Below are 23,990 nucleotides of genomic sequence, written 5' to 3'. Positions count from 1 at the left end.
TAGATTTACCTTTCGATTTGTAGCCAACTATAACAAACTACAACTTCATGATTTTTTTTAACTCATGAAAGTTTATTTTCGAAATTTATTTTCAATTTGTCCACAACAAAAACTGAGATGAAAACCCCATCTTGATTTACAGCAGTAAATAAATAACTCATTTAAGACTGAAGTGATACCAATCCAGCAAAATATTGATGGGGAGATTTGGCCTTCTATGCAGCAAGACCAACACAAAGTTTTCAATGGGGATTACTTGTTCAGACAAGTTACAAAGATTAGATGGGGGAAAAGTTAGTTATGAAATAGCTAATATTTTCATGTTGCGGAAAATAAATACCCGAAAGGTACGTGGGAAAAGATAATACCAGTGGCATTTAAACTATAAGCATTTTAAGCTTTGAATATACAGTCAAACATGAAACAAATATCTTTTTTCAAAGAGACAAGTGCAAAAATCCATCCAAAGGCCTTATGAACTAAAATTTGCCATTTGGCATGCAATTCAGACAAAATGAAAAATGGAGAAGCTAAACACGTAACGTAAAGCCAGTCAAGTCTTCCAACACTTAAGTCAATATCCAAGCCACAGACAGAAGCAAAGAGAGAGAAACACTCAGGTCTACAACTGGTTAAAGCAGTTCCAACACAATTCAGATCCCGACATTTTCCCACTCAGAAACAAATGCAGGCAGCTTTTCTCGAGGAAAGAGAAAAAAGCTCTCTAAACGTAATTTTTTAAGTGACATCCAGAAAGTATGCCTCTTTCTGTCTCTTTCCCTGGCGCCTCATTGGAGGAAGGAGGGGGTTGTTTTTGTATTCTCCCCCACTGAAGCAAGACACAATCAGATGTTAGCTGGAGAAACCACTTTTGACAACAGCAAATAAAAATAAAAGTGTCCTTCCTTCCCTGACAGGGTGGACACCCCACCTCACACACCCCTCCTCACTCCGGCCCCTCCTTCACTCACCCCCCAGCACCACCCCCTCCTCACCCCGGAGCTCCACTGCGTATGAGGTTTGGTGCTACTGCTGCCCCGGAGTGAAAGTCAGAGCCAGAGGAAGGCAATGGAGCCCCCGCAGACACACTTACCTTTCCTGCCCCCCACTTTTGAGTGCCTTCCCTGGAGCTGTGGAGGATGACACAAAGGGTAATAAAGGGGGGGAGTGGAGGAGGAGGAGGCAAAGGAGGAGGAGGAGAGCTGGGGAAGTGGCTGCTCCCGGTGTAGGGAGATGTCTCCAGCCAGGGCCAAGCAGCAGCAGCAGCAGCAGCAACAGCAGCAGTAGCAGCAGCAGCAGCAGCAGCAAAGGGTCTGTGTTGCTAAGAGGCTTTTGGTCTCTTTCTCTCCTTCTCTCACGGCCAAGAGAAGGAGGGTGGAGGGGGCTCTGGAAGCAGGCGAGTAGAGGGGCTGAGGGGGTAGGAGTCGTGGATGGGGGTTTTCTAAGAAGAAGAAACTCCTCTCCTCTCTCAGGCTCAATCCCCCACTCAGGGCTCAGAGCTGGAGGGTGGGGGAGGAACTCAGCCGTCTTCCCCCCACCCCCCTCAATTCAAGGTTGAAGTGGGGTAAAATTAGTGTCCTGTCCCTTTAAAAATAGAAATAAAAGGTGCCCCCCCTCTGCCACTGCCTCTCTCTTCATCATCAGCTGCTGCTGCTGCTGGGGTCTCTCTGCTTGGGGGGGAGGGGGGGCTCGGGTAGAAGAGACGGGAGGCACTCACTGCGCATGTCCCTTTCTGACGGGAGGCTGGTTGGTTGAAGGCAGGAGGAGGGGGAGGGGAGGAAATGAGATGTTTTCCCAGAAGGCTCCAAGGCGCTGTCGACCCGGAAGACATTGTAGCAGGGGGTAGAGGGGCGGGGGCGGGAAGAGGGAGGAAGTTGCTACTCTTTAACACCCCCAGCTGCCTCCTCCCTCCTTAGGGAAAGTGGAGGGACGGAAGTAGGCGTGGACCGAGGCAAAAGGAGGTCACGTGTTGGGGCGGGGCGGGGCCGCAGGCCGGCCGAGCACGGTGCATGCTGGGAGTTGCTGTGTGTTCTTGGCTGCCGCAGGTGAAACAGAGCTGGGAAGGCGGTGAACAATCCTGGGTCCTTACAGTCGGCGGAGGCTGCCCGATTTAGGCAGGCTTTATTGAGAGAGGTAAGGCTGGTCTCCTAGGCAAAGTCAGGGCCGTAGTGGCCATTGGCGGGTGAACAGTCTAAGGAGACTGGGAGGCTTCTGTAGGCCCAATAGGCCTAAAGCAGGCAGCCTGCGCCTGGCTCTTGGTTTCCCGGAGATGCTGTGGACGAAACCCTGAGCAGTGCAGAATTCTGCAAAGACCGGTTACAGAAGACTTGTAGGTGAGGAACATCATTGGTCAGTGTCGAGAGACCGGGTTCTCTGCAGAGAAAAGCACTACCTGCTTTAGAGCTTGCGACCTATTTGGAAAAACCAAACCAGATGTGTGAATTTTGGATCAGCTGCTACGGTACTTTGCTCATATTGGCTATGTTCACATCCTGCCTTCCTTCCTTTTCTGTATTCCTTGAGGGTTTGCAGAAGCTGTAGGCAAGGAACGGGCAGGAAAGGTTTGAGTGAAAGCACCCTGAATGCTCTGCCTTAATGCTGCAAACACAAAAGACTTGCACGTTTGAGGATGCTTGAGATTGTGTGGTCCTCCATACTGAGTTTTGTCATTAAAAAACAAAAACCTTGAAATTTTCTTTTCTTGTGGTGTAAAAGAAAGCTTTTTATCTGGGTATTTCTTTTTTTTTTTATAGTGAATAACGTTTTTTTTCTTCACCTTCACTTTCTTCATTAGTCTTTTAGTTGGTTTTTGTCTAGATACTTTGGAGGATTATTAATTACTTCGTCTTTAATAATTTAAGTTTCCTAAAAAAATTTTAAATAAAAGATCTTCGAACTTACTCTTAGTCTTAACTGTTTTAGTTCTGCTCCGTAGGATTCAGTCAGTTAAATCTCAATCTTGTTATTGAAAAAACTATTACCTCTCTCTCTCTCTCTCTCTCTCTCTCTCTCTCTCTCTCTCTCACAGACACACACGCACACGCACGCACGCACGCACGTGCACACGCGCCCAATTATTATGGCCTAGTTAGAACTTTTAAGTCCTGTTTGGTGTCAGGGCCTAAATGTGTGGAAAAGTGCACAAAACACAGATGTAATAAACAACTGTAACATAACCTGTAACCACTATGAATCAAGACCCAAAACATGGGTAGCAGCTGGCAAACACAGGCCCACTAATAGCTTCCAGACCGTTCTTCCTCCTGTGCTACTTTAATATTTTCTTGATTCTTGTGATTCACTGCTTTTCTTTTAGTAAAAATGTGTGTCAGCATTTCTAAACAAATATTAATTTGCCTCTTTTTATCTATTTGTAGTAGTTCACATATCCTAATAAGGCAGAGCATGCAGGAAGCCGTTGTTTACAAAGCTGAGAGTTGCCCCTGTTGATATATTTTGCTGTAATTTATATATTTTCGTTGTTGTATAAGAGTTTCTGAGGTATAAAACGCCTTTTTTTTTAACTAAGCCACAATTAGTCTTAATGAACTTTGACTTGTTTTTTTTTGTTTGCTAATAAATGATCTACATAACTACATAACAATCTGATTATCTAAATAAAATTTTTCATATGAACATAGCTGTGTATTTTTATGAGTTGTATATGGCTGTCTACAGTTTCACCAAACTTTAAAACTGGTGTGCCATTCTATACCCCGACCTCAGGTGTGATAGATCCTTGCTTGTACCTTCTCACCAACAATTTTCTTTTAATTTTGCCCATCTGATAAGTGTATAATTTGCAATGTGTTGAGTAAAGTTTTGTACTGAGGATATTGCCTGTTTTCAGAAACTGACTGGCTATTTGGATTCATTCATAAATTGTCTTTTATCCTTTTTAGGTCTTTTGTGTATTTTTTTTCTACTTTGCTGTTTTCCATAAACATTTGTAGCATTATGGCAGATAGTCTGTTCTTGGAGTATTACTTTCTTTCTGGATAGTATGTGAGCTTTCTAAATTTATATGTGGTTATTGTTTCTTGAATTTTATATTTAACTTTAACTCCAGGACATAGGTTTTCAACTTGTGCTAGACAGTACAACTGCCACTAGCCCTATGTGGCTTTTGGGCACTTGAAATGTTGTATGACTTACTATAGGATGTTGTTGTTTTTGTTTCATTTTATATATTAAAAGTGTGTAAAATACCTCAGCTTCTCACTATGTTTGCTTGTTAAAATTTTAACTACTTTTACTTTGTTTTGCTTTATTAAATATACTAGGAAATGTTAAATTAGAATTTACATTTATGTTGGACAGCAGTGTTCTTAACTATAAGTATTGACATAGATGTTTCTATATCTTGGCCACTTTCTTCTGATTAATGTCCTGCATTTCTGTCTTTTTGGCACCTTTTTTGGGCATTTAAAGAGAACTGTTTTTTAAGAACTACTTTGTTACCTATGGTTTGTCTGCTTTTCTACTCTGAGGAGGGGGAGGTGGAATTCTTGGTCATGGTTTAGAGTTCCTCTGGATTCTGGTATCAGTATATCATTGTCTTGTAAAACAGAAGAAACTGTACTTAGCTCCTGAAAATTAAACCCTTCTTCACTTTCATTAGCATGTATTCATAGTTAATTTGTTGTCTTTGACAAGAATTCAGGGTTCCAAATTTTATTTGCGTGTGTTTCTGCTAACTTATAATATGTACTTATTTCTCAGGGGAGTGTGGCAGTTAGGTCCTTTGGGAAATTAGGACTGTATGAGGTATGGGTGATGTTTTTTGAGAAATCGCTTTCCTAGGAAAGATTCCTAGGGTTGCTATCAGTCATAAATGACTTTATCATACCTAAATCTTGGAATTTCTCACTATAGACATAACATTTTGCAGGACTTAAAAATATGCTGAAGTCTTGCCATTTCCCTTATCCTGATTAGGTTGCCCTTAATTTCTCCCCTTAAGCTGGGTAATCTGAGTACCCACGTTTGATGGGCCTTGAGCTATGGTGTTGTGCCATGATCCAGCAAAGCCTCAGTTGACACTTCCTGTTTAGGAGGCAGAAGGGACTGGGTATGGAGCTCATTTCTGACTTTCCTCTTTCTAGATCTGGGCATGGAATCTCAGATTGCTTTATTTCTTTTAGTGTCAAGTGTGAGCAGGTGTCTGTGTTTTGGCTTCGGCAAGATGATCTGTCCAGTTTGTCTTAACTATAACTCTAAGCCTCATATACTCTTTTTGTTGTTGATTTAAATGATAGAGGTTCTTGATTTTTGTGAATATGTGGCAAGAATGTATTGACAAGTAGTTGTTTAGGACTGGACAAGTGATACTTTGAAATTACAGAAACACTCAACAGCTGTCCGTCAGTGAGAGAATAGGCATGCTCTGCTTTTGGTTTTACTTTTAGCATTTTAACCACCTGTGTCAGTAAAAATATAAAAGTAGTTGGCATTTTTTAGTACAAATTATATATTATATTGTCACCCTTTTTTTCTTGTGCTGCTAAGATTTAGTTTCTTTGGTACATTAAGCTCTTAATTCTTTTCATTACCATAAGCTGATGTCTCCTATATCGAATATAGTGAAAAGACATATAAAAGGGTAGGATATTTGTATTAAAAACCTAAATCTACATCATCCTAAATTCCTTACATTGAAAAGCAATATTATTTGAAGTTTAATACTAGAAGAATCAGCTAAAATAACTGAAAAATGTTCTGAGACAGGAAAGTGACAGCCACCTGACCAAGATATTTTAGTCTCCCCTGGAACAAAGAGTAGTGAGGTAGTTTTACATATGAATCATTTAGAAGTACATCTTCTTTTGTTTATGTGTTTTGCTTTTTTGTTGGTTTTGAAACAAGATTTTCCTTTGTAGTCCCAGGCTGTTATAGGACTCCCATGTGTCATTTAGGCTGGCCTTGAATTTACCATCAGTCTCTTGGCATAGATTCTAAAGTACAAAATTAAAGCTACCACAAGAAGCTTTTACCTTTGAAATTGTTGCCTTATAACAAAAATAAAGTGTTTAAAAATATTTTGTAATTTTAATACCTTGTCTTCTTGAACCGTAGAGTCAAATTTGACTTCAGTATTAAACTGACATGTAAGGTAATTAAACATACAATTTTAAACAGAGTAAGTTTCTACATCCATGCTTATAAACACTATCCCATCTTCTCTACTATTGACCTAGTTTCTATGAATTCTCGCCTTAATAAGTTGTTTAGTTCAAGTCCAGAGTTGACAATGAAATTGACTTTGTATTATATATTATAAGAGATGTTATTATGGTATCATTAGTATGCTGTCATGGAAAAAAAAATCTCATGTGGCTGTGTCCTATATTACCTTTCCTTAGACATTTGACAACCATTGACCTGTTGTCAGTGTTTCTGAAGTTTTGCCTCCTTTGTCATCTGTAAAGTTGAACAGTATGTTCTTTTACTTAGGAGCAGCTACCTAGAGTTTATTCCTGTCTTTTCGTGGCTTCATAGCTTTATAGCACAGAAATAATCATCATAGGGCTGTACCATTTCATCCAGTCCATCAAAGAACATACTGTTTCTAAGTTTCTCTGGTTACTAATAAAAATGTAGGTGGGTATGGTAGCCTGTAGCTTTAATCACAGCTATTTGGGAAATAACTTGAATTTGGGAGTTTCAAATGAGTCATCAATCTCAAATAAAATAAACACAACCATCAGTTTCTCTTTGCTGTTCTAGTCTAACCAAAGGGCATAAACTTAGCTTCAGGTTCTAGCCTATCATGACAAGAAAGTCTCAGCAGCAGTGACTTGACAAGTCAGAGTACATCCACTGTCAGAAGCAAGGACCAGTGAATTAATAACACAGTGATGCTAGGGTTCAGCTCTCTTTTTATACTTAAAACAGATCAGGAGCACCAAGCCCAAGGACTTGTATCTCTCGCACTGGGTGGCTTATCCCAAGTTGCACTTTTTGATAGACTTATACCTAGGGCTGTGTGTGTGTGTGTGTGTGTGTGTGTGTGTGTGTGTGTGTGTGTGTGTGTGTGTATGCCTATGCATACATGCATGTATACATGTATGCAAGCATGTGCACACCTGGTGTTTGCAAATGTGAATAGTATTTTAATTTGGAAATTAGGTTTATTACAGGAAAACAATAAGCATAGTATTTTTTACACATAAACAACATAATAGGTATTAAGTAATATGTAAGAATTTTATATAGTCATAATATCTGTGAAACAAGACCGTTTTTCCCCATCATGTCTGTATCTGACTTTTCTTACCTAACATTTTATAAGACTACCTATACTGTTCGATTAGAAGTCGTGGACACTCTTCCATTTTACATTAAAAATAAATAACACTCTGAGTTAGGGTTTTACTGCTGTAAACAGACACCATGACCAAGGCAACTCTTATTAAGGACAACATTTAATTGGCTTACGGGTTGAGAGGTTTAGTCATCAAGGCAGGAGTATTCCATATTCCCCATGGTACAGGGGGACTTGAGAGTTCTACATCTTGATCTAAAGGCCTCTAGGAGACGACTGTCTTCCAGACAGCTAGGAGGAGGAGGGTCTCAAAGCCCATCCTAACAGTGACACACCTCCCCCCAGCAAGGCCACCCCCTAATAGTGCCAATTCCGGGGCCAAGGCTATTCAGTCAACCATACTAGCTCTAGATATTTTTCTTAATATTATTTACAATGTTGAAAAATATTCTTATTCTAGTTTTTTTTTTTAAATCAAGGATCAGTGTTGTATTTTGTTGAATGGGATTTTTTGGGGGGTGAATATGTGTGTGCGTGTGTGCGTGTGTGTGTGTGTGTGTGTGTGTGTGTGTGTGTGTCCCAGGACTACATAGTAGAGGCTACTGAAGTTGGTTGTCTTCCTGGCATTCATTAGGGTCTCTGGTACAGTCCTAGTTAAATACTTTTTCTGAAGACAACTCTTGTTAAGAACTGCAACATATTCTGTGAATATTTTACTCCCAGAGAATACGCCTGCAACAGAAATGTAGTTTTTGTTTGTTTGTTTGTTTTTAATGGTAAATTAGTAGAATTCCTGCAGATAAGCTTAGGAAAGTGTTTAGACTTCCCTAAGGCTTGGTTTTCCTGTAAGATTTTTGTTTGTTTGTTTGGTTGGTTGGTTTGGTTTTTCAAAACGCTGGCTGTCATGGAACTCACGCTGTAGACCAGGCTAGCTGTCCTTAAGTTCTGGGATCCACCTGCTTCAGCCTACCTAGTGCTGTAAGTAAGTGTGCACCACCAGGACTGGCTAACCTCTTTACACTGAGAGCATTCAGCAATGACCTAAAACCACCTTTAATCCAGTTTCTGTTCAACATGGCCTGTTAAGTCCATAAAATGTTACTTGTATTTATGTTTTTAGGGCTGACCACTTGGCACTGGATGACCATTTAGTATCCTGAGGAAGACTCCTGTCTTAGCGTTACTGTTGCTGTGGTGAGACACGATAACCAAGGCAATACTTAGAAAAGAAAACATTAATTGGGAGCTTCCTTACAGTCTTGGAAATTTATTCCTTTTTTATCATGGTGGTGAGCAATACGCATGCATGGCTCTGAAACAGTAGCTAAGACTACATATTAACCCACAGGCTAAGAAAGAAAGAGACAGAGAGTGGGCCTGACATGGGCTTCTGAAATCTCAAAGCCCACCCACTCAGTGACAGATTTCTCCTAACAAGGCCATACCTACTCCAACAAGCCTATATGCTCATTAGAGGGCCATTCTTATTCAAACTACTATAATCATCTTTCCCACTCTAAACTTTACTAGTACAATTAATTATAGTTCTGGGCCTTTCCCAGTCTAGTTTGAAATGTCCATTGGTGTCATCCTAGTTCAGTTTCCGTTTGGACAGTCATGTTGGTTAGACTTTATGGTTATAGCTTCTGATGTTACTAGAAGATACAGTTTTACAGCAAATTCCCGGATCATTTAGATCTTACAATCAATCTTTCACCTCTCTTATACAGTGTTCTTTGAACCTTAGGCTTCTAGACCATTTTGTATATGTATTTATTAGAACTGGGCTTCACAACTTTGTATTTTGATTGATTATGGTTTTTTATAGTTGTTGTCTCCATCTGATTCAGAGAGAAATTTTGTGGGGCACTGGATTATGACACCAGACAGAAGATCTGGGTAAGTTTGAGAATGGCAGGAGTATGAACTGGCTCCAAACCAGGTTCCTGTCCTAGAGCATGTGACCATGACGCCCCACTAAGAGGACCATGACAACTGGTCAGGTCACAGCAAAAAAACCTAGAGTTCTCCATGCTAATGAGGTGTCTAGATAGGTCCCTCCATACATTTGGCACTCACTTGGAGCCAAGCTGATTCCACCCCAGTCCTGGGTTCATCGTAGGCTGGAGTCTGAGTACACCGGAGCATGGGGACCACCTTTTTCAATTCCTCATTGTTTCCAGTGGCTTCTGGGTGTACAGGAATTTCAGAACTACAACACCCATTCCAGCTCATACTGTTTTCACCCAGAGAAACACAGGCTGGAACCCCTGTCTTAGACTGCTTTCGCCTTCCCTGAGCAACATGTCAGCACGCAGGCATCCAGCAGCAAGGCAGAAACGCAGAACTGCAAAATTTTCTTGATGAGGTGTGGAAACTATCCTATCTTTGGGAATTGAAACAAGTGTTTAGATTGTTAGGAGTTTTGCTGGTGTGGTGGTTTGAATATATGAGGCCAGGGAGTGGCACTGTTAAAAGGTGCGGCCTTGTTGGAAGAAGTATGTCACTGCGAGGTGGGGGGAGCTTTGAGATCCTCCTGACTGGAAGACAGTGTTCTCCTGGGTGTAGTCAGATCAAGATGTAGAACTCTCGGCCCCTCCTGTGCCATCCATGGCTGCCGCTCTGCTCCTATCTCGATAATAATGGACCGAACCTCTGAACCTGTAAGCCAGCCCAGTTAAATGTTGTTCCTTATAAGAATTGTCTTGGTCTTGGTGTTTCTTTTCAGCAATGGAAACTGTAACTAAGACAGCTAGTTTATTAAATTAGTAAGTCTATATTCTCCTCTAACAGCTATGATTTCACTATTTGAGTAGTTACTAGCTTTCTAGTACCAGGCATGGTTTCCCTTTTGTTGAGTGAGTCTGAATAGAGGGCTGGTTTGATGGTTACTGCCAAAATATGTTTGACACTACTACACTTGTAGAGTTATTGGGCCATGCTAGTCACTGACACAGTTCATAGATGTCATAGCTGGGTAGAACTGTTGGTTGTTCCCTCCTTTGGAAGGCACCTTCTGTTACTATGAATGCTAGTCCCTAGGGAGAGTGTATTCAGGTCAGTTCAAGCTCAGAAGTCTCTGGGCCCTGTTTCTTCATCGGGGCCTTCTACCTTTTGGTGTCACCAGCAGTAGTCTGTTTGTTTTGGGAACTCCTCGATGGCCCTGACCAACAGTTCACAAGAGGATTTCTTATGTCTGCTATTGGGGCTTTCATCAAATGGTCTTTGACTTTTGGGAGTGCTATCAGCACAGTTATGAAATTTTTACCAAGCATGTGAAAGGCTTGTTTGATAAGATACTGATGTAAGAAGATTGAAGAAGGATACCAGGAGATCAAAGGATCTTCATGATCATAGATTGTTAAAAATTATGATAGTGAAAATTGCCATTCTACCCAAAGCCATATACAGATTCAACATAATCGTCATCAAAATTCCAACACACTTCTTCACAGAAATCTGCAGCCTAATATGGAAGCACACACACTCCTGCAGACAGGATAGCGAAAACAATCCTGAGTAAAAAATCATCGAAGAGATTTCAAGTAGTACAAACAGTGTAGTATTGTCATGACAGCAGACACATTAACCAGTGGAATAGAAGTTAAGAACCACATCCAAGTACATACAACTACGGACAACTTATTTTTGACAAAGAAAGTAATAATTCAACACTGGAATAATACAACGTTGGAGAAAACACAGCATACCTGCTGGTCAAATGTAATGGTTGAATGTCAAATAATGTAAATAGATCCATATTTATCAACACACAGAACTCAACCCCAGATGGATCCAGGACCCTAGCATAAGACCAGACAACCCTGATTCTCATGTGAGAAGAGTCTTGACTTACTTTCTGAGCAGGATACCAGTAATAGCACAGGTGCTAAGACTAATACACTATCTCTAAGTGTCCAGTAGAACTTGTATCTTGGCAGTAACCTACAGTTGTTTAATTGGACTTACGACATGAATTATTTTAGCTTGTTTTATTCACTGAAAACTTTTCTTTCTACTTCAACCATTTTAGGTAGCTTTGGTAGTTATAGTATATAAGATGGCATCCATCGTCTTTTCTTTTGGCTTTGAACGTTTTAGTGATAAGTCAGTTCTTATTGTGGTATATTTCCATCATAGTTAACTTGTGGTTGTCTTGATTTGTTTTTCTTATTGCTTTCAGTACTCTCTCTTGTTCTGCTTTAACCATAATGTGCCATGGTGACCTCTCTTCTAGTTTTATTTGGTGTTCTGTTTACTTCTTGGGTCTGTGTCTTTCCTTAATTTGGGGAAATTTTCTATATTCTTTATATGTTTGTTTTTAGATCTGATTTATTCTACTGATTTTGAGTTCCCTTTCATCTATTTCTATAATTTAAGTTAGATCTTTTCATAGTGTTCCACTGTTCTTGTATGATGTCACCACTCCCCAATCCTCTCATTTTATTTACCTGAATCCAAGTCTTAAATTCTGATATTCCATGTTTTCCCTGTTCTATTCTACTAGAAAGACTCTCCCTAGGTTTTCTACTTGGCTATTAAGTTTTTCAGTTCCACCTTAATTTAAACTTGTGTTCTCTTCAATGTGTCTTTCTCTTGGCTGAATTCCTGGGTTGTTTTTTTCATCTCACTCACTTATATACTGTGTTTTCTTGAACTAAGATTTTAAACCTTAGTGTGTAGGTTATGTAGTGTTCTTGAATAGAACAAAAAAAATGGAAGGTGTCCTGTAAAGAATGATTCCAGTAGAAGGATAGGTAGGAAAAACATTCTTTATGAAAGTATTTGAGTTGTACATTCACGGAGAAGGGAGGGGTGCAGTAATGAGGGAGGAGCGCCTATCAAGGAGAGTGACGGGTAAGCTTGTTCATGAACAAATGCAAACACCTGTCGGTTTTGCTTTTGAAACTTTTACACATTCTTTTATATTTAAGAGCTTGTATTTAACTCTGTAAATATAGTTTTTAGATTTTCTTTTAAAGCAGATAGTGTTTATTCACCCTATTTTCATTTTTTTTAGATTTGAGTTAGTCAAGATGAGCAATCGTAAAAGCAAGAATAACATACATGCAGAGTGTCTTTCCCAGGTTAGTATATGCGTTCCTTAATCTAAAAGCCTGTTTTTTAATCTCAAAATCTGGCTAAAGGTGATCAGAAAAATGATTATCTTTTTAATCTGATTATTTTTCTCTTAGCACTTTTTAGGAGAGATATCCTTACATGTTGCAAATATCAATGAGTAGAGACGAAACTTTCTAAATTATAAAATTAAATGTGAAATGATACATTGTGTTTTTATTGTTCAAGTTATTGAAGGCCTTTGTTCCATTAAATTGTTCATATTTGGAGGTTTTATGTAACTTTACCCTTTATATTTAGATAGTTGAATCCTAACTTTTACTGTCTTTCTAAAATAGTCTGGTTTAAATTTAATTAAATATTCACATACAAGGCTTGCACCACTTTTGTTAAATACATAAAGTATTTTTATTCTTTTAGATGCTGTTGTATGTGAAATGTTTTTTAAATTTCATCTTTGTTTAACTCATAGTTTATAGAAATATAGTTAATACTAATACAATACAATCTGACCAAACTCATTAGTTATTGGTTTTTTGGTTTTTTTTTTTTTTTACTTTATTTGGAATGTTTATGTTCAATGTCATGTCATCTTTAAATTGAAAATTTTTTTGTCCTTTTCAATTTGAATGTACTTGCTTATTCTCTCTCTCTCTCTCTTTCTCCCTCTCTCTCTCTCTCTCAAGGAGAGATATGGCAGTGGAAAAGGCTGTACTAGGAGTATTCCCAGAGGTTTGAGCATGCTAACATGCTAGAAAAGTACTATTCTGAGCTAAAGCTTCTGATAGCAAAAGGAAAACAGTCTTTCACCACACTTTGCTGATACCCTTTATCAATCTGAGCAAGTCTTTTTATATTCTTAGTTTATTGAGTATTTTTATATTAAATGTTTGATATTATCTTAAACTTGCTAAGAGCATAGCTATGTGAGTTTTCCATATGAAGTCTATAATCTAATAGAAAATTGCCATGATTACTCTACCCTAACATGGATCTGCATTGGCCTCAGCCATATTTACTTTTAAAAAGAAATGTTAAATTTGAAAGACTTAAAAACACATTTTTCCCTTAAATATATGTATATGTGTTAGATATGTGTCTGCAGGCCAGTAATCCTTATAAGAATCCTCCTCTGTCATTCTCCAAGATATTATTAAATGGGGCCTCTTGTTGGACGTAGATCCTGCCTGTTGGCTAGAATGACTGGACAGCAAGCTCCATATTCTCTTATCTCTACTTTCCAGGTCTGGAGTTACAGGTATGAGCTTGCTGTGCCTGGTATTTTATATAGGTGCTAAGAATCTGACCTTGGCTTCAGCACAGCAAATAATTTATCACCTGAGCTATCTGCTCAACTTTGACCTCATTTTTTCTTTTTTTTTAAGAAAAATTACTGTTTAAAAAGATAAGGAGCAAAAAAAAAAAAAGATAAGGAGCTCTTTTTTGTTCTTTCTGTTTTTCTATGTGAAGTGAATGGTTCTTCCAATAGTTCTTCCAGCTTAATATCGTATTAACATTGTGAAAGAATAGATATAATTCATTCATTCTTTATACGTCTAATAATCCATTTGAATGATTAATAGGAATCACCTATTAACTATATAATTTCTATATTGTAAAACAGTAAATACTGCTTTAATTTTCAAAATAGGCCTGACACAAAAGTGTTACTACTCCATTATTTAGATGTTTAGATCTGGAAAAAGGTCTTTCTCTTTTAATGTTGACTTAAATGACTCTAGCGGGACTAATCTCATTATTTGTGCTTCGTCTAAAATAATAAACATGAATCATTTGCTTTATCCTTTCATACTTGTTAAAAAAAAGCCTCACTATATCTTGAGTACTTTTAGACTCTGACAGCTGTTAGTCTAGGAAAGCAAATAATTCTGCAGTTTTTATTTCAGCACATTTGTTTAAATCTTAGACAGCTACCTAAGGATTGTCCCTGAGTTACTAGATTAGCACCAGATCCAGAGAAGGAATAATGGTTTTAAGTTTTTTTCTTGTTTTAATTTATGTATTTATTTATTTTTGCAGTTATGGCGAGAAACCAGGACCTGAGCGTGTGTGTGTGTGTGTGTGTGTGTGTGTGTGTGTGTGTGTGTGTGTATGTATGTATGTATGTATATATATATATATATATATATATATATATATATATATATATAGAGAGAGAGAGAGAGAGAGAGAGAGAGAGAGAGAGAGAGAGAGAGAACTAACTACATTCCTGGGTCTGATTCCTTACTTTATAGACTAGTTAATTGCCATTTCTTTCATATACTTGAACACTGACTTATAGGTTGAAGTAGTATTGTTTTGTAACTTGTTGTTTGAATTTATATTTCAGCCCTATTTGCAGTGTCTTTTAAGCCGTGAATGATGCCCATTTAGTATTTCTGTACTCAGAATCTAATGGATATTTAAACTACACAAGTCTCCAAGCTTAGTTTTCTGTAGAATCCTGACTTTTAGGGCAGGTCCAGATTGATTGTGATGAGGTTAAGACATTTTAGGGTCTTGGTCTCTAGAGAGACTATTGACTGTGTGGTTGTACTAGCACTGTTGTATTAGGTTGCGTTGCATGTGAATTGAAACAGTTTCGAGTTGGTGATGTATTGAAGTAGTTCTACCATTCATTGAGTTGCTGTTGTCATTATTTATCTGAGATTAGATAAATGAAGAATCTACCTTTATAACTCAGAAAAATGGTGCTAAAACAGTATTAATTCCTAGCTGCTACAAATAAACTTTCACATTCATTTTTATTATTTGTGAAATATTTTTATTACATCTGTTCATCTTATGTTTGTTTATTAGGTACAAAGAATTTTACGTGAAAGGTTTTGTCATCATACTCCTCATAGCAACCTATTTGGAGTGCAAGTACAATACAAGTAAGTGTAATTCTATTATAAATTTATTTTCATTTGCTCTCCAAGTTTTGTAAAAGGCTAGTCATATACAAACTTGTCTTAAGTTATGATGAGGTTATATTTTATATATAGAAACTAAATGTTGTGAAACATTAACACATTTAAGTCCTTAATTTCTTATTATATTATTAATAAGGTCCCTAATACTGTCTTTGTGTCAATTATCTGCTAGTATTGAAAGGATTCTGACATTCTTGTACTTAACCCTGGTAGCCAGCTCAAGTGTTGATGACCAGAATGCTAGTAAAAATAATTATCTCTAAGCACAGAGGACCTAAAAGATAGCATAATTGTCTCTTATCTTCTCCCACTATGAAACCAAATGAATTCCTACTTTCCTGGGTTTCCTTTTCTGGTCTCTAGAGAATCTCCACTGGATAATGTTCTTTTCTATACAGGAAGATTTAGATCCTTAGAACCAGAAAACCAAAAGGGTAGAATTAATATTCACTTTCAAATTTAGCTTTTTAAAGGTATGATCCAATAAATCATTTCACCTTTATTTTTTATTTTGTATGCCTTTCCATATCATTTTAGGCATTTAATTGAGCTACTCAAAAGAACTGCTATCTATGGAGAAAGTAATTCTTTACTCATTGTTGGACCACGAGGATCAGGAAAGACCACGGTAAAAGACTTAAGTTTCTCATATATCATTGCTATATTAGACATTTGAAGTTTTTTATATCAGATGACCCTAAAACAGTATTTCATTATATTGTAACATTCTTTGTTTTCTATTCTTTTTAAATGACAAAAACTGTGCAGGTATCCTACAAAGTTAGTATGTGATACAGGAATCGATCATGCCTTTTGGAATCTTGTAGTAATAAGATTTTTCAAGGAACAAGCAGTACTTTTCATTACTACCCATACAGTTTAGTTTGTGTGTGTGTGTGTGTCTGTGTCTGTGTCTGTGTCTGTGTCTGTGTGTGTCTGCGTGCATGTGCATATACCATGGTATGTTGGTGTGTGTAGAGGTCAGGGGATAACTTTGGTGTTGATGCTTGGTTCTCATCTTTTACCTAATTTAAGACAGGGGTCCTCTATATGGTCTCTGCTCGGGATATTGGCCTACACTCATTGAGGGATTTTAGTCCTCCCATCTGCCACTGAGAGTATACATACATGTTTCCTTACATGGGTTCTGAGAATCCCAAATCCAGCCCTCACAGGTCATTATTGTACAGTGATTCTCAACAAGCATTTCCTTCCTCTTTTTAACAGTGTATTATTAACCTTCAAACAAACCTTTCATATCAGGGTATATCTTCAATATTTATGTCATATTTCCCTTTTTCTGGTAATTTAGTTAGTTAATCTCAAAAATTCTTTTCCTCTTCATCTGGTCCTTTTGTACAGTATATGAAACAAATACATCAAAGTTTGAATGTATTACTATTAAATTTTAAGTTGCTGAGTTGTATAAATTGTATTTTTCTAGTATTTTATAATGCCAAATTAATACTTAGTTTAATAGATTTTATTTTTTATGAAGATACTTTAAATAGTTAAGATAGAAAATTAAAATTGTGTTTCTATTCTTATATTATGCAAGATGAAGAAATTATTTTTTTATTTATACTACCTGTCCATTGTTTAAAGAACATAACTTGGTAATTGACAACTTTATTACTGTTTCAAGAATTTTTTACATTTCTTAAAAGATTTTTTTTTTACTCCAATCTGTTTTGGTCCTCTTGCTCACTTGATATAATTACTATTTCTTTGCTCTTTGTTGTTATTGTTTTTTTATAGTATTTTTCTTTTGCTTTTGAGTTAGTGACCTTTTTTTAGCAAAAGGAGTATATGAAATATGTCTGTGGTTTTGTTTGTTGTACTTATCTACTACCCCTGGGGGATATATTCCTCCTCAGGTGTTTTTGTTTTTATTCCTCCCCTTAGAATTGCATGGGTTTTGCTTAAATTTTGATTTGTGAGGAAAATCCTGGAATAAGATTTTTTTTAGCTTTTCTTTTTCTTTTTGCTGTATTTGGATTATGTAAGTGGCTACACTACACTTAAGACATCTCAGATCCCTGTGACTTGGCTGTGATAATAGTAGTGGAGAAATCAAAGGAAGCCAGTCTGCGTAGACAAGTTCAATGGAAGAGTGCTCAGCCTCTCTTGATACACTTACGAGATGAACGTTTTACTAATATCTATTCCTTAAAGTACTTGAAATGTTTTCTAATGTGTGATTCATGAGTTGAAACAGAAAATGGCTCCCCCAAAAATATAAATGTCAGGGAAATTTAAGGGATAGGAGGCAGCACACAATGCAGTACTTTTTAAAAATATGTTGAAGGTGGTATTTGTAAGGAGAAGTCTGTATGAGTCGCAGATGTTCTCTTGTGGTAGAGTTGTCCTGATCCAAAGATAGTAAAGTACCATCTTGCCCCTTATGGTTGCTTTTATTGATTCTTCTCAGCTGAGCTACTACAGTAGTCGGGCAGTTGTACCCAGAGAGTTTGGTTTTTTTAAAGGATCTAGATCGAGAGTACCTATGATCTAAAGTAAAATTCGTGTCCTTTAAAATCCACACAACTATACCAAAAATAGTTTTTATGTTTACTATCCTTTTGTGAACTCTGTCTGCTCTCTTTACTCATATGTGCACTTAACATCTGTTTCCTGGACCCATTTTGAATAGAAGTGTTTCACATCTCCCTTAATCTTCCTCATTTACAAATCTTATACTCTAATAATACCTTCTGAGTATAAGTACATCTTTATAGTAATTATTATTGGTAATCTTATAATTACATGTAACCTTTGATTAACTTTCCTATGGTTTGTGGCCTTTTTTGTTTTGTTTTGATTGTTGGTTTGTACAGAATTTTGTATAGTTCAGGTTGCAGATCATCCTGACTCTTCAATTTCTGATTCTCTGCCTCCTAGATGCTGGGATTGATTACTGGCCTACTGATGCCCTGTCCAGCTACCTGGCATCAGTATGGTTTTCTCATTATTTATCCATGAGTAATACTTTATCTTTTTCTTCTGAACCTACTGCTATTTCTTATTTCCTGTCAGTGTGGAGACTGTTTAACAGGGTTGCATAAAATTGACATTGGACGACAAACCTTTACAACTATTAGTGTTATTTTTTTCTGTAGCTTTCAGTGACAGCTCGTAGAGAAATGTTACCGAACAATAAAGTTTACTGAGACGTAAAGGTTACAGAAGACAGTACTTTAATCTGTAATGTAGAGAAAGCTTTAGGATTGCTTCCAACGTTTATTAAAAATTTAGTTAGATTGTTAAGATCTTCAAGTTTCAGTTAGGCTTTGCCATCATAAGACTTAGACATCGTGGGTTGTGTATATTTAAACCATTTAGCTATAAAGTGATTTATTTATTCTCAGCACTTATGATTTTAAAAAAGAATAGCTTCATCTTTATCTTTTCTATATTAAACATTTTACACCTTTTTATATTTAGTTATTAAATCATGCCTTGAAAGAGCTCATGCAAATAGGAGACATGAGTGAAAATGTGTTACAAGTTCACTTAAATGGTGAGTATATCATTTTTCTGTTAAGAAACTATGTAAACTACTTACGTTTGCATATGATGATAAGAAATTCATTTGTGTTTTTAAGTCTGTTTAAATATTATATATTAAAGATGATATGCCAGTTTAATGGCTTTTAGAAATTAAAGGAAAGTGTAGAAGGTAAAAGTATATATTTTCAAATAGTTTTTTTTCCTTAAATAGTACCTTCACCCATGAATGGTTCTTTACCTTTTTTTAAGAAATAATATGAACTAGCAAACTGATTATATTCTAATTAAATTTTTAAAAGCATTAGAAAATATATTTACTTGGATTATAGTCTGTCAAATGTTTGCTTCATTTTATTTAGACACTATTAATTGGTCTGTTTCAGGACTGCTACAGACAAATGATAAAATTGCTCTGAAAGAGATCACAAGACAATTAAATCTAGAAAATGTAGTTGGAGATAAAGTTTTTGTAAGTATCATTTTAGATATTTTATTTCTGAAAAGTTAGAGTCATATTAGAAAATTATACAATATATATTAGAGATTGATGTAAGATATTTGTTAGGAAATGACTTAATGTATGAGGATATATTTAGTCATCAAACTTATTTTGGTGGTTGTTTAATGTATTTTTATGACTATTTGTTTAAGTAAAAGTTTTTTTTTTTAATCAATACTTGTAAAGTAGCATGAGCATGTTGTATAATAGGCTGAATTTAAAAATGGCATAGTGGGTTGACTCCTTTGTTGCTATGATTTAATCCCCCAGTGGTGATATTTGGCTGTCAGGTCAATGAATCTCCTCAATATCAAATTCTTTATTAAGTAGACTTATGTTGGATATTTCAAGATTATTCTAAACAAGGGAAATAAACTTCCTCTGGATAAATACTCTGCTTGATGCTAATGTGCTGTTTGAATATCTGTTGTTACACGTCCATCGTTTACGGTGTGCCTTGAGTCTCAAACCACAGGTAGTGCTTCAGAGTGATTCGAAGTGTTTGAAATGTCTCGTTCAACTGTTTACCTCACATGACCTAAGGAAAACATGAGTAATCCATGTCCTAATGTACTATCCAGAGACTCCATATGCAGATGAGATACCCATATTCCAAGTCCATTGTCTGTCCACCACTGCTCCTGCAGTACTGTCGTTCCTACCTTATCACTCTTTGCTTTGTGCTGCAGTGATCTGAACACAGCTGTGTGCGCTTCTAGTGTATCTAGGGAGTGCATTCTTTAAGTTAGCAGCAAAAAGTTGAGGCAACCATATTTTCTCCTTTCCTGCCTGACAAAATTTTGGAAAATCAATTCAGAATGTCCTTTGCATAAATACTGTGTTCAACAAGAATTCCTACTCCATGTAGCTTTTAATTTCCAAATGACCTGGGGTGTTAATTCTAATGTTCCTAAATGGATATATATTGGTATTCTATTCATGTAAATTAATAAAAGAGAGTTGTATTAGAACTGACTGTAATTATGGCTCTTGTGGTTATCATGACAGTCAGTCCTTTGTATATTTAAGTCCTGTGTATGCAACCAATAGCAGACTGAAGATATTAGTGGAAAAATTGCATTTATGCAATTGTACAGACTGTACAATTGTACAGACTCTGAATTTTGTTGTTATATTTTTAAATAATCCATTAGAAGAGCTAATAAATAACATCTAATGTTTTTAGGTTGCTTTCTGTTTCTATAATATATAATCAAAACTAGTCTGGTGATAATGGGGTTAATAATCTGGCTAACTGCTTCCAGATTACAGGAGCTCAAGCAGGAGCAGAGGCTGGAACCATGGCAGAACTCTGCTTATTGGCTTGTTCAGCTCCCTTTCTTACACAGCTCAGGCCCATCTGCCCAGGATTAGTAAATACTATGCTATTTTATTTAGCGGAATTGAACAGTTATACATTTTGGTATTCTCGTGTATGAAAAGTGGTCTAATTCAATCCTCCACAAAAACAAGGGATGGCTTTTAAAAGATTATTAGTTTATAATCTCTTTTTGAAGATTAGGCGTCTAGGGTATAGAGACTAATTAGTTTTCTGAGCTCGTAAATTTGTAAAGTCTGAACATGAAGAACAACAGTCACTTAAGCCAGAACTTTACTATGTTCATAGTCTTTGAATAAATATATTTTATAAGTACATCATACAGATACATATATATGTATGTATGTCTATGTATGTTTATACACATTCTTTTTCATATATATTCATAAATATTTGAATAAGTGTGTGTATACTTTATGATAAGCTACAATGGACTTTTGAAAAAAACAGACATCAAAATAATTTTGAATGAGTAACTGACCGCCGATTTCCAAACAGATTATTATCTCTGTGAGACAATGTTAGTTACAATAAATTGTGTATACTTGTTCTTGGTAGTAGTACTAGCATCAAGCAGGTGATTATTGCTGTATGTGGACACATTTAAATCACTGTGTTGGGCTGGTGAGATAACTCTGCAGGTAGACACACTTGCTACCTAGCGAGCTGGACAACCTAGCAGAACCCCTTAAAGGTAGAAGGAGAGAATCAACTCCTGCAAGTTACCCTCTGGCCTCCAAATGTACATTGTGCTGCGCACAAATGTTAAAAAACTAAAAATGTTTATGCTGTATCAGGTTCTTTCTGGAAAAGAAACCTATTCTCCTTAAATTTAAAAGTTGACTTTTTCCTTACAATGTGGGGTTGAGGGGTAGATGCTCAGTAAGGTGCATTTACTGCTCTCCCAGTGCAGCTGGGTTTGTTTTCAAACACCTGTGTCAGGTGGCGCACAGCTCTCCACATCCAGGTAGGGAGCCATGCCTCTGTCCTCTGTGTACTGACAAGCACATACCCACAGGACACAGACGTTCTTCCAAAATGTTTAATAAGTTTTTTCCAAAAATACTTCAGACATAGTCCAAAGAAACATAATGTGGTAAATACAAATTCCTAAATAGGTGTTCTTATGTAGAAAATCTGTGTTAAATATTTTAAGCAAATTCCCCTTTTCTTTTTGGATCAGATTTTAATCCATACTAAGATTTTTTTTTTTGATGGTGCACATTAATTTGAGACTAGAAGGAACGTGTTGTATTTAAAGATACAAAATGGAATATAGTTCTAGTCCTCAGCTATATTTAGAATATAGCAATCCTCCAGAAAGTACACTGTTATCTAACATTTCTACCAGTATTATCCAGAAAATATGAAACTTCACATATGACATAGTACTGTCATTTTCAGTGTTCTACTTTCTCTCCTTTAATATTTAAGTTATGGATAATTAATGCAGATACCCAAATGAGAATCTATTCAGTGGCTAATTTCCTAGTAAAAACAATGTATTTTTTGTAAATATTCTAATATTCATCCTTATTTATTTTTTGAAACGTCAGTCTTGTCTTTTTATTACACAGGGAAGCTTTGCTGAAAACCTTTCGTTTCTTCTGGAAGCTTTGCAGAAAGGTACATGTTTAGGATACTTAATTTTACCTTCAGATTTCTCTGATTATTTAAGTATTACAAATTTTCACCAAAAAATAAGAAAAAAGAAAAGTAAAAGGTATGGGAATTAAACTAAATAATTTAATTAAATAAGCTAATAGCCACTGTAATGATGATTCTCAGAATATGATTTTTTTTCAGGAATGAAATCAGTATCCGTGAGAGGGGCTCAGTATGCAATAAGCACTTGCCACCCAAGCCTGACAACCTGAGTTTGCTCCTCGAACCCAAGATATGAGGTTGCCCTCTGACTTTCACACACTCACCACAACACATTAGAGGATGTACACAAAGACCTCATTCAGACACACAAATAATAAATTAAAATTTTAAAAAGCTAAAATTGCCTGTAATCATAGCTGTCTCATACAAACGAGAATAAAATAATTTTCCTGTTATTTGGTAATTATGGTTGTCTTGAATTCTGTTATATAAGAATGCTATAATAGTTACATGTTTCTGTTCTTATAACTAGGAAGAAATATTTAAAAGATTATTCGTGTATTTTCCTGGATAGGTTATAATAGGTAGAATTTTAGATTAAAAAGTACCAGGTTGAAAAATGATTGCATAATTATTTTCGAAGCATGTGTGAGAGTACTTTTTTCCAGAGTTCAAAAACAATTATAAAATTTTATCTTTGATTAACTTTTAGAAAAGAATTCAGCATCAATTTCATTTCTGTAATTTGGTTTTTTGTTTAATCAGCGTGACTTATTGATGGTGGCCATTCATTTGCTGTCTTGTCTGACCACTGTTCTTCCCTGTTGATGCTTCATCCTGTGGTGGTGATGTTTGTCTCGTACATATTCATAGAACTTCCTGTGCCTCGTTGCCTTCAGCTTTGTGTGTACTTGTTGACTAAAGAGAATGATTCTCCTTCAGAATATGTAAACACTCATCAGTATTCCCATTTAATATGTTCACATATGTACACATATGTTTTTTGATTATTTACTTAACAGCTGGATTGCAGCTTCCCCTTCCTTCTCTCTTCTCAGTTCCTCCCTCCCCCAGATTGCCCTATCCTCCATTTCTCTTCAGAAAAGGGAAGGCCTCCCAAGGATAACATAGCAAATTCTGAGGCTAACTCTTAAACTCATTATCCTCCAGGGTCTACCTTTCAGATTGCTGAGATTACTTGTACATGTCAACAAAGCCCACAGATATATTTTTATATGCAGTGATTTTAATAAACTATTTGCCCCACTGTGTATAGCCATATTATGCAAATACTGTTTCTGTACTACTTCCTAATTCTGTTTGGTTTTAGTGCTTTGGGTTTTTTCTTGCCAAAATTATATTGTTTAAGCTCGGGTCATTTTGTTTTATTATTGGAATAAATAATAATCTTTACTTGAAAGGTTTTACATGAATGTAAATTATTTACTCTTAAGAGTTTTAATTATTTTTCTATTAAAGTAGCTTCCATTCAAAAGTAGAGAGAGAAATGTATTGAGTCCTACTGAACATTTCCTCCAGGATGAAATGTTAAAACTTATAACTATGTTGCAAATTACTTTTCTCAATTTGCTTCATCAAACTTTTAGACTCCTATGACTAGACTGCAAACTGCTTTACAACAATGGCCATCTATGTCCTGTGGCTAATTTTTTATGTAGAAGTAAGCCTGCATGAATGCCCTGCCCAGAGTAATTCACCAATATGTGTTGACTTGAAATTTAAACTGAAATATAT

At 36.4% G+C, this 23,990-nt stretch overlaps 2 protein-coding genes across 40 annotated transcripts in view; one reads left to right on the top strand and one right to left on the bottom strand.

Annotated features, from left to right (window-relative positions):
* The window catches only part of Mbd5 (methyl-CpG binding domain protein 5), a 405,513-nt gene extending 403,675 nt beyond the window's left edge, over positions 1 to 1,838 (bottom strand). For 16 of the 20 annotated variants that reach the window (XR_005502931.2, XR_005502930.2, XR_010064610.1 and 13 more), the window contains exon 1: positions 1,094 to 1,234. The gene's annotated coding sequence lies outside the window, so the exon portion shown is untranslated. Of the gene's footprint in view, positions 1 to 1,093; positions 1,235 to 1,717 lie in introns of those variants that run through there. The other 4 variants (XM_063283556.1, XM_063283558.1, XM_063283552.1 and 1 more) reach the window with 1 other exon arrangement.
* The window catches only part of Orc4 (origin recognition complex, subunit 4), a 43,248-nt gene continuing 20,260 nt past the window's right edge, over positions 1,003 to 23,990 (top strand). For 2 of the 20 annotated variants that reach the window (XM_039104474.2, XM_039104465.2), the window contains exons 1-9: positions 1,179 to 1,311; positions 2,046 to 2,133; positions 9,115 to 9,163; positions 12,285 to 12,351; positions 15,164 to 15,240; positions 15,817 to 15,907; positions 18,724 to 18,799; positions 19,173 to 19,258; positions 22,205 to 22,253. In XM_039104474.2, coding sequence (XP_038960402.1) covers positions 9,141 to 9,163; positions 12,285 to 12,351; positions 15,164 to 15,240; positions 15,817 to 15,907; positions 18,724 to 18,799; positions 19,173 to 19,258; positions 22,205 to 22,253 — 469 coding nt within the window. In that variant the 5' untranslated portion in view covers positions 1,179 to 1,311; positions 2,046 to 2,133; positions 9,115 to 9,140. Of the gene's footprint in view, positions 1,152 to 1,178; positions 1,312 to 1,973; positions 2,134 to 2,167; positions 2,334 to 8,384; positions 8,459 to 9,092; positions 9,164 to 9,514; positions 9,633 to 12,284; positions 12,352 to 15,163; positions 15,241 to 15,816; positions 15,908 to 18,723; positions 18,800 to 19,172; positions 19,259 to 22,204; positions 22,254 to 23,990 lie in introns of those variants that run through there. The other 18 variants (XM_063283242.1, XM_039104460.2, XM_063283243.1 and 15 more) reach the window with 15 other exon arrangements.

Source organism: Rattus norvegicus, chromosome 3 (genome assembly GCF_036323735.1).
Source record: "Rattus norvegicus strain BN/NHsdMcwi chromosome 3, GRCr8, whole genome shotgun sequence".
Lineage (NCBI taxonomy): Eukaryota > Metazoa > Chordata > Mammalia > Rodentia > Muridae > Rattus > Rattus norvegicus.
The sequence above is the reverse complement of the archived record's forward strand: the minus strand, read 5'-3'. Positions and strand labels throughout refer to the sequence as shown.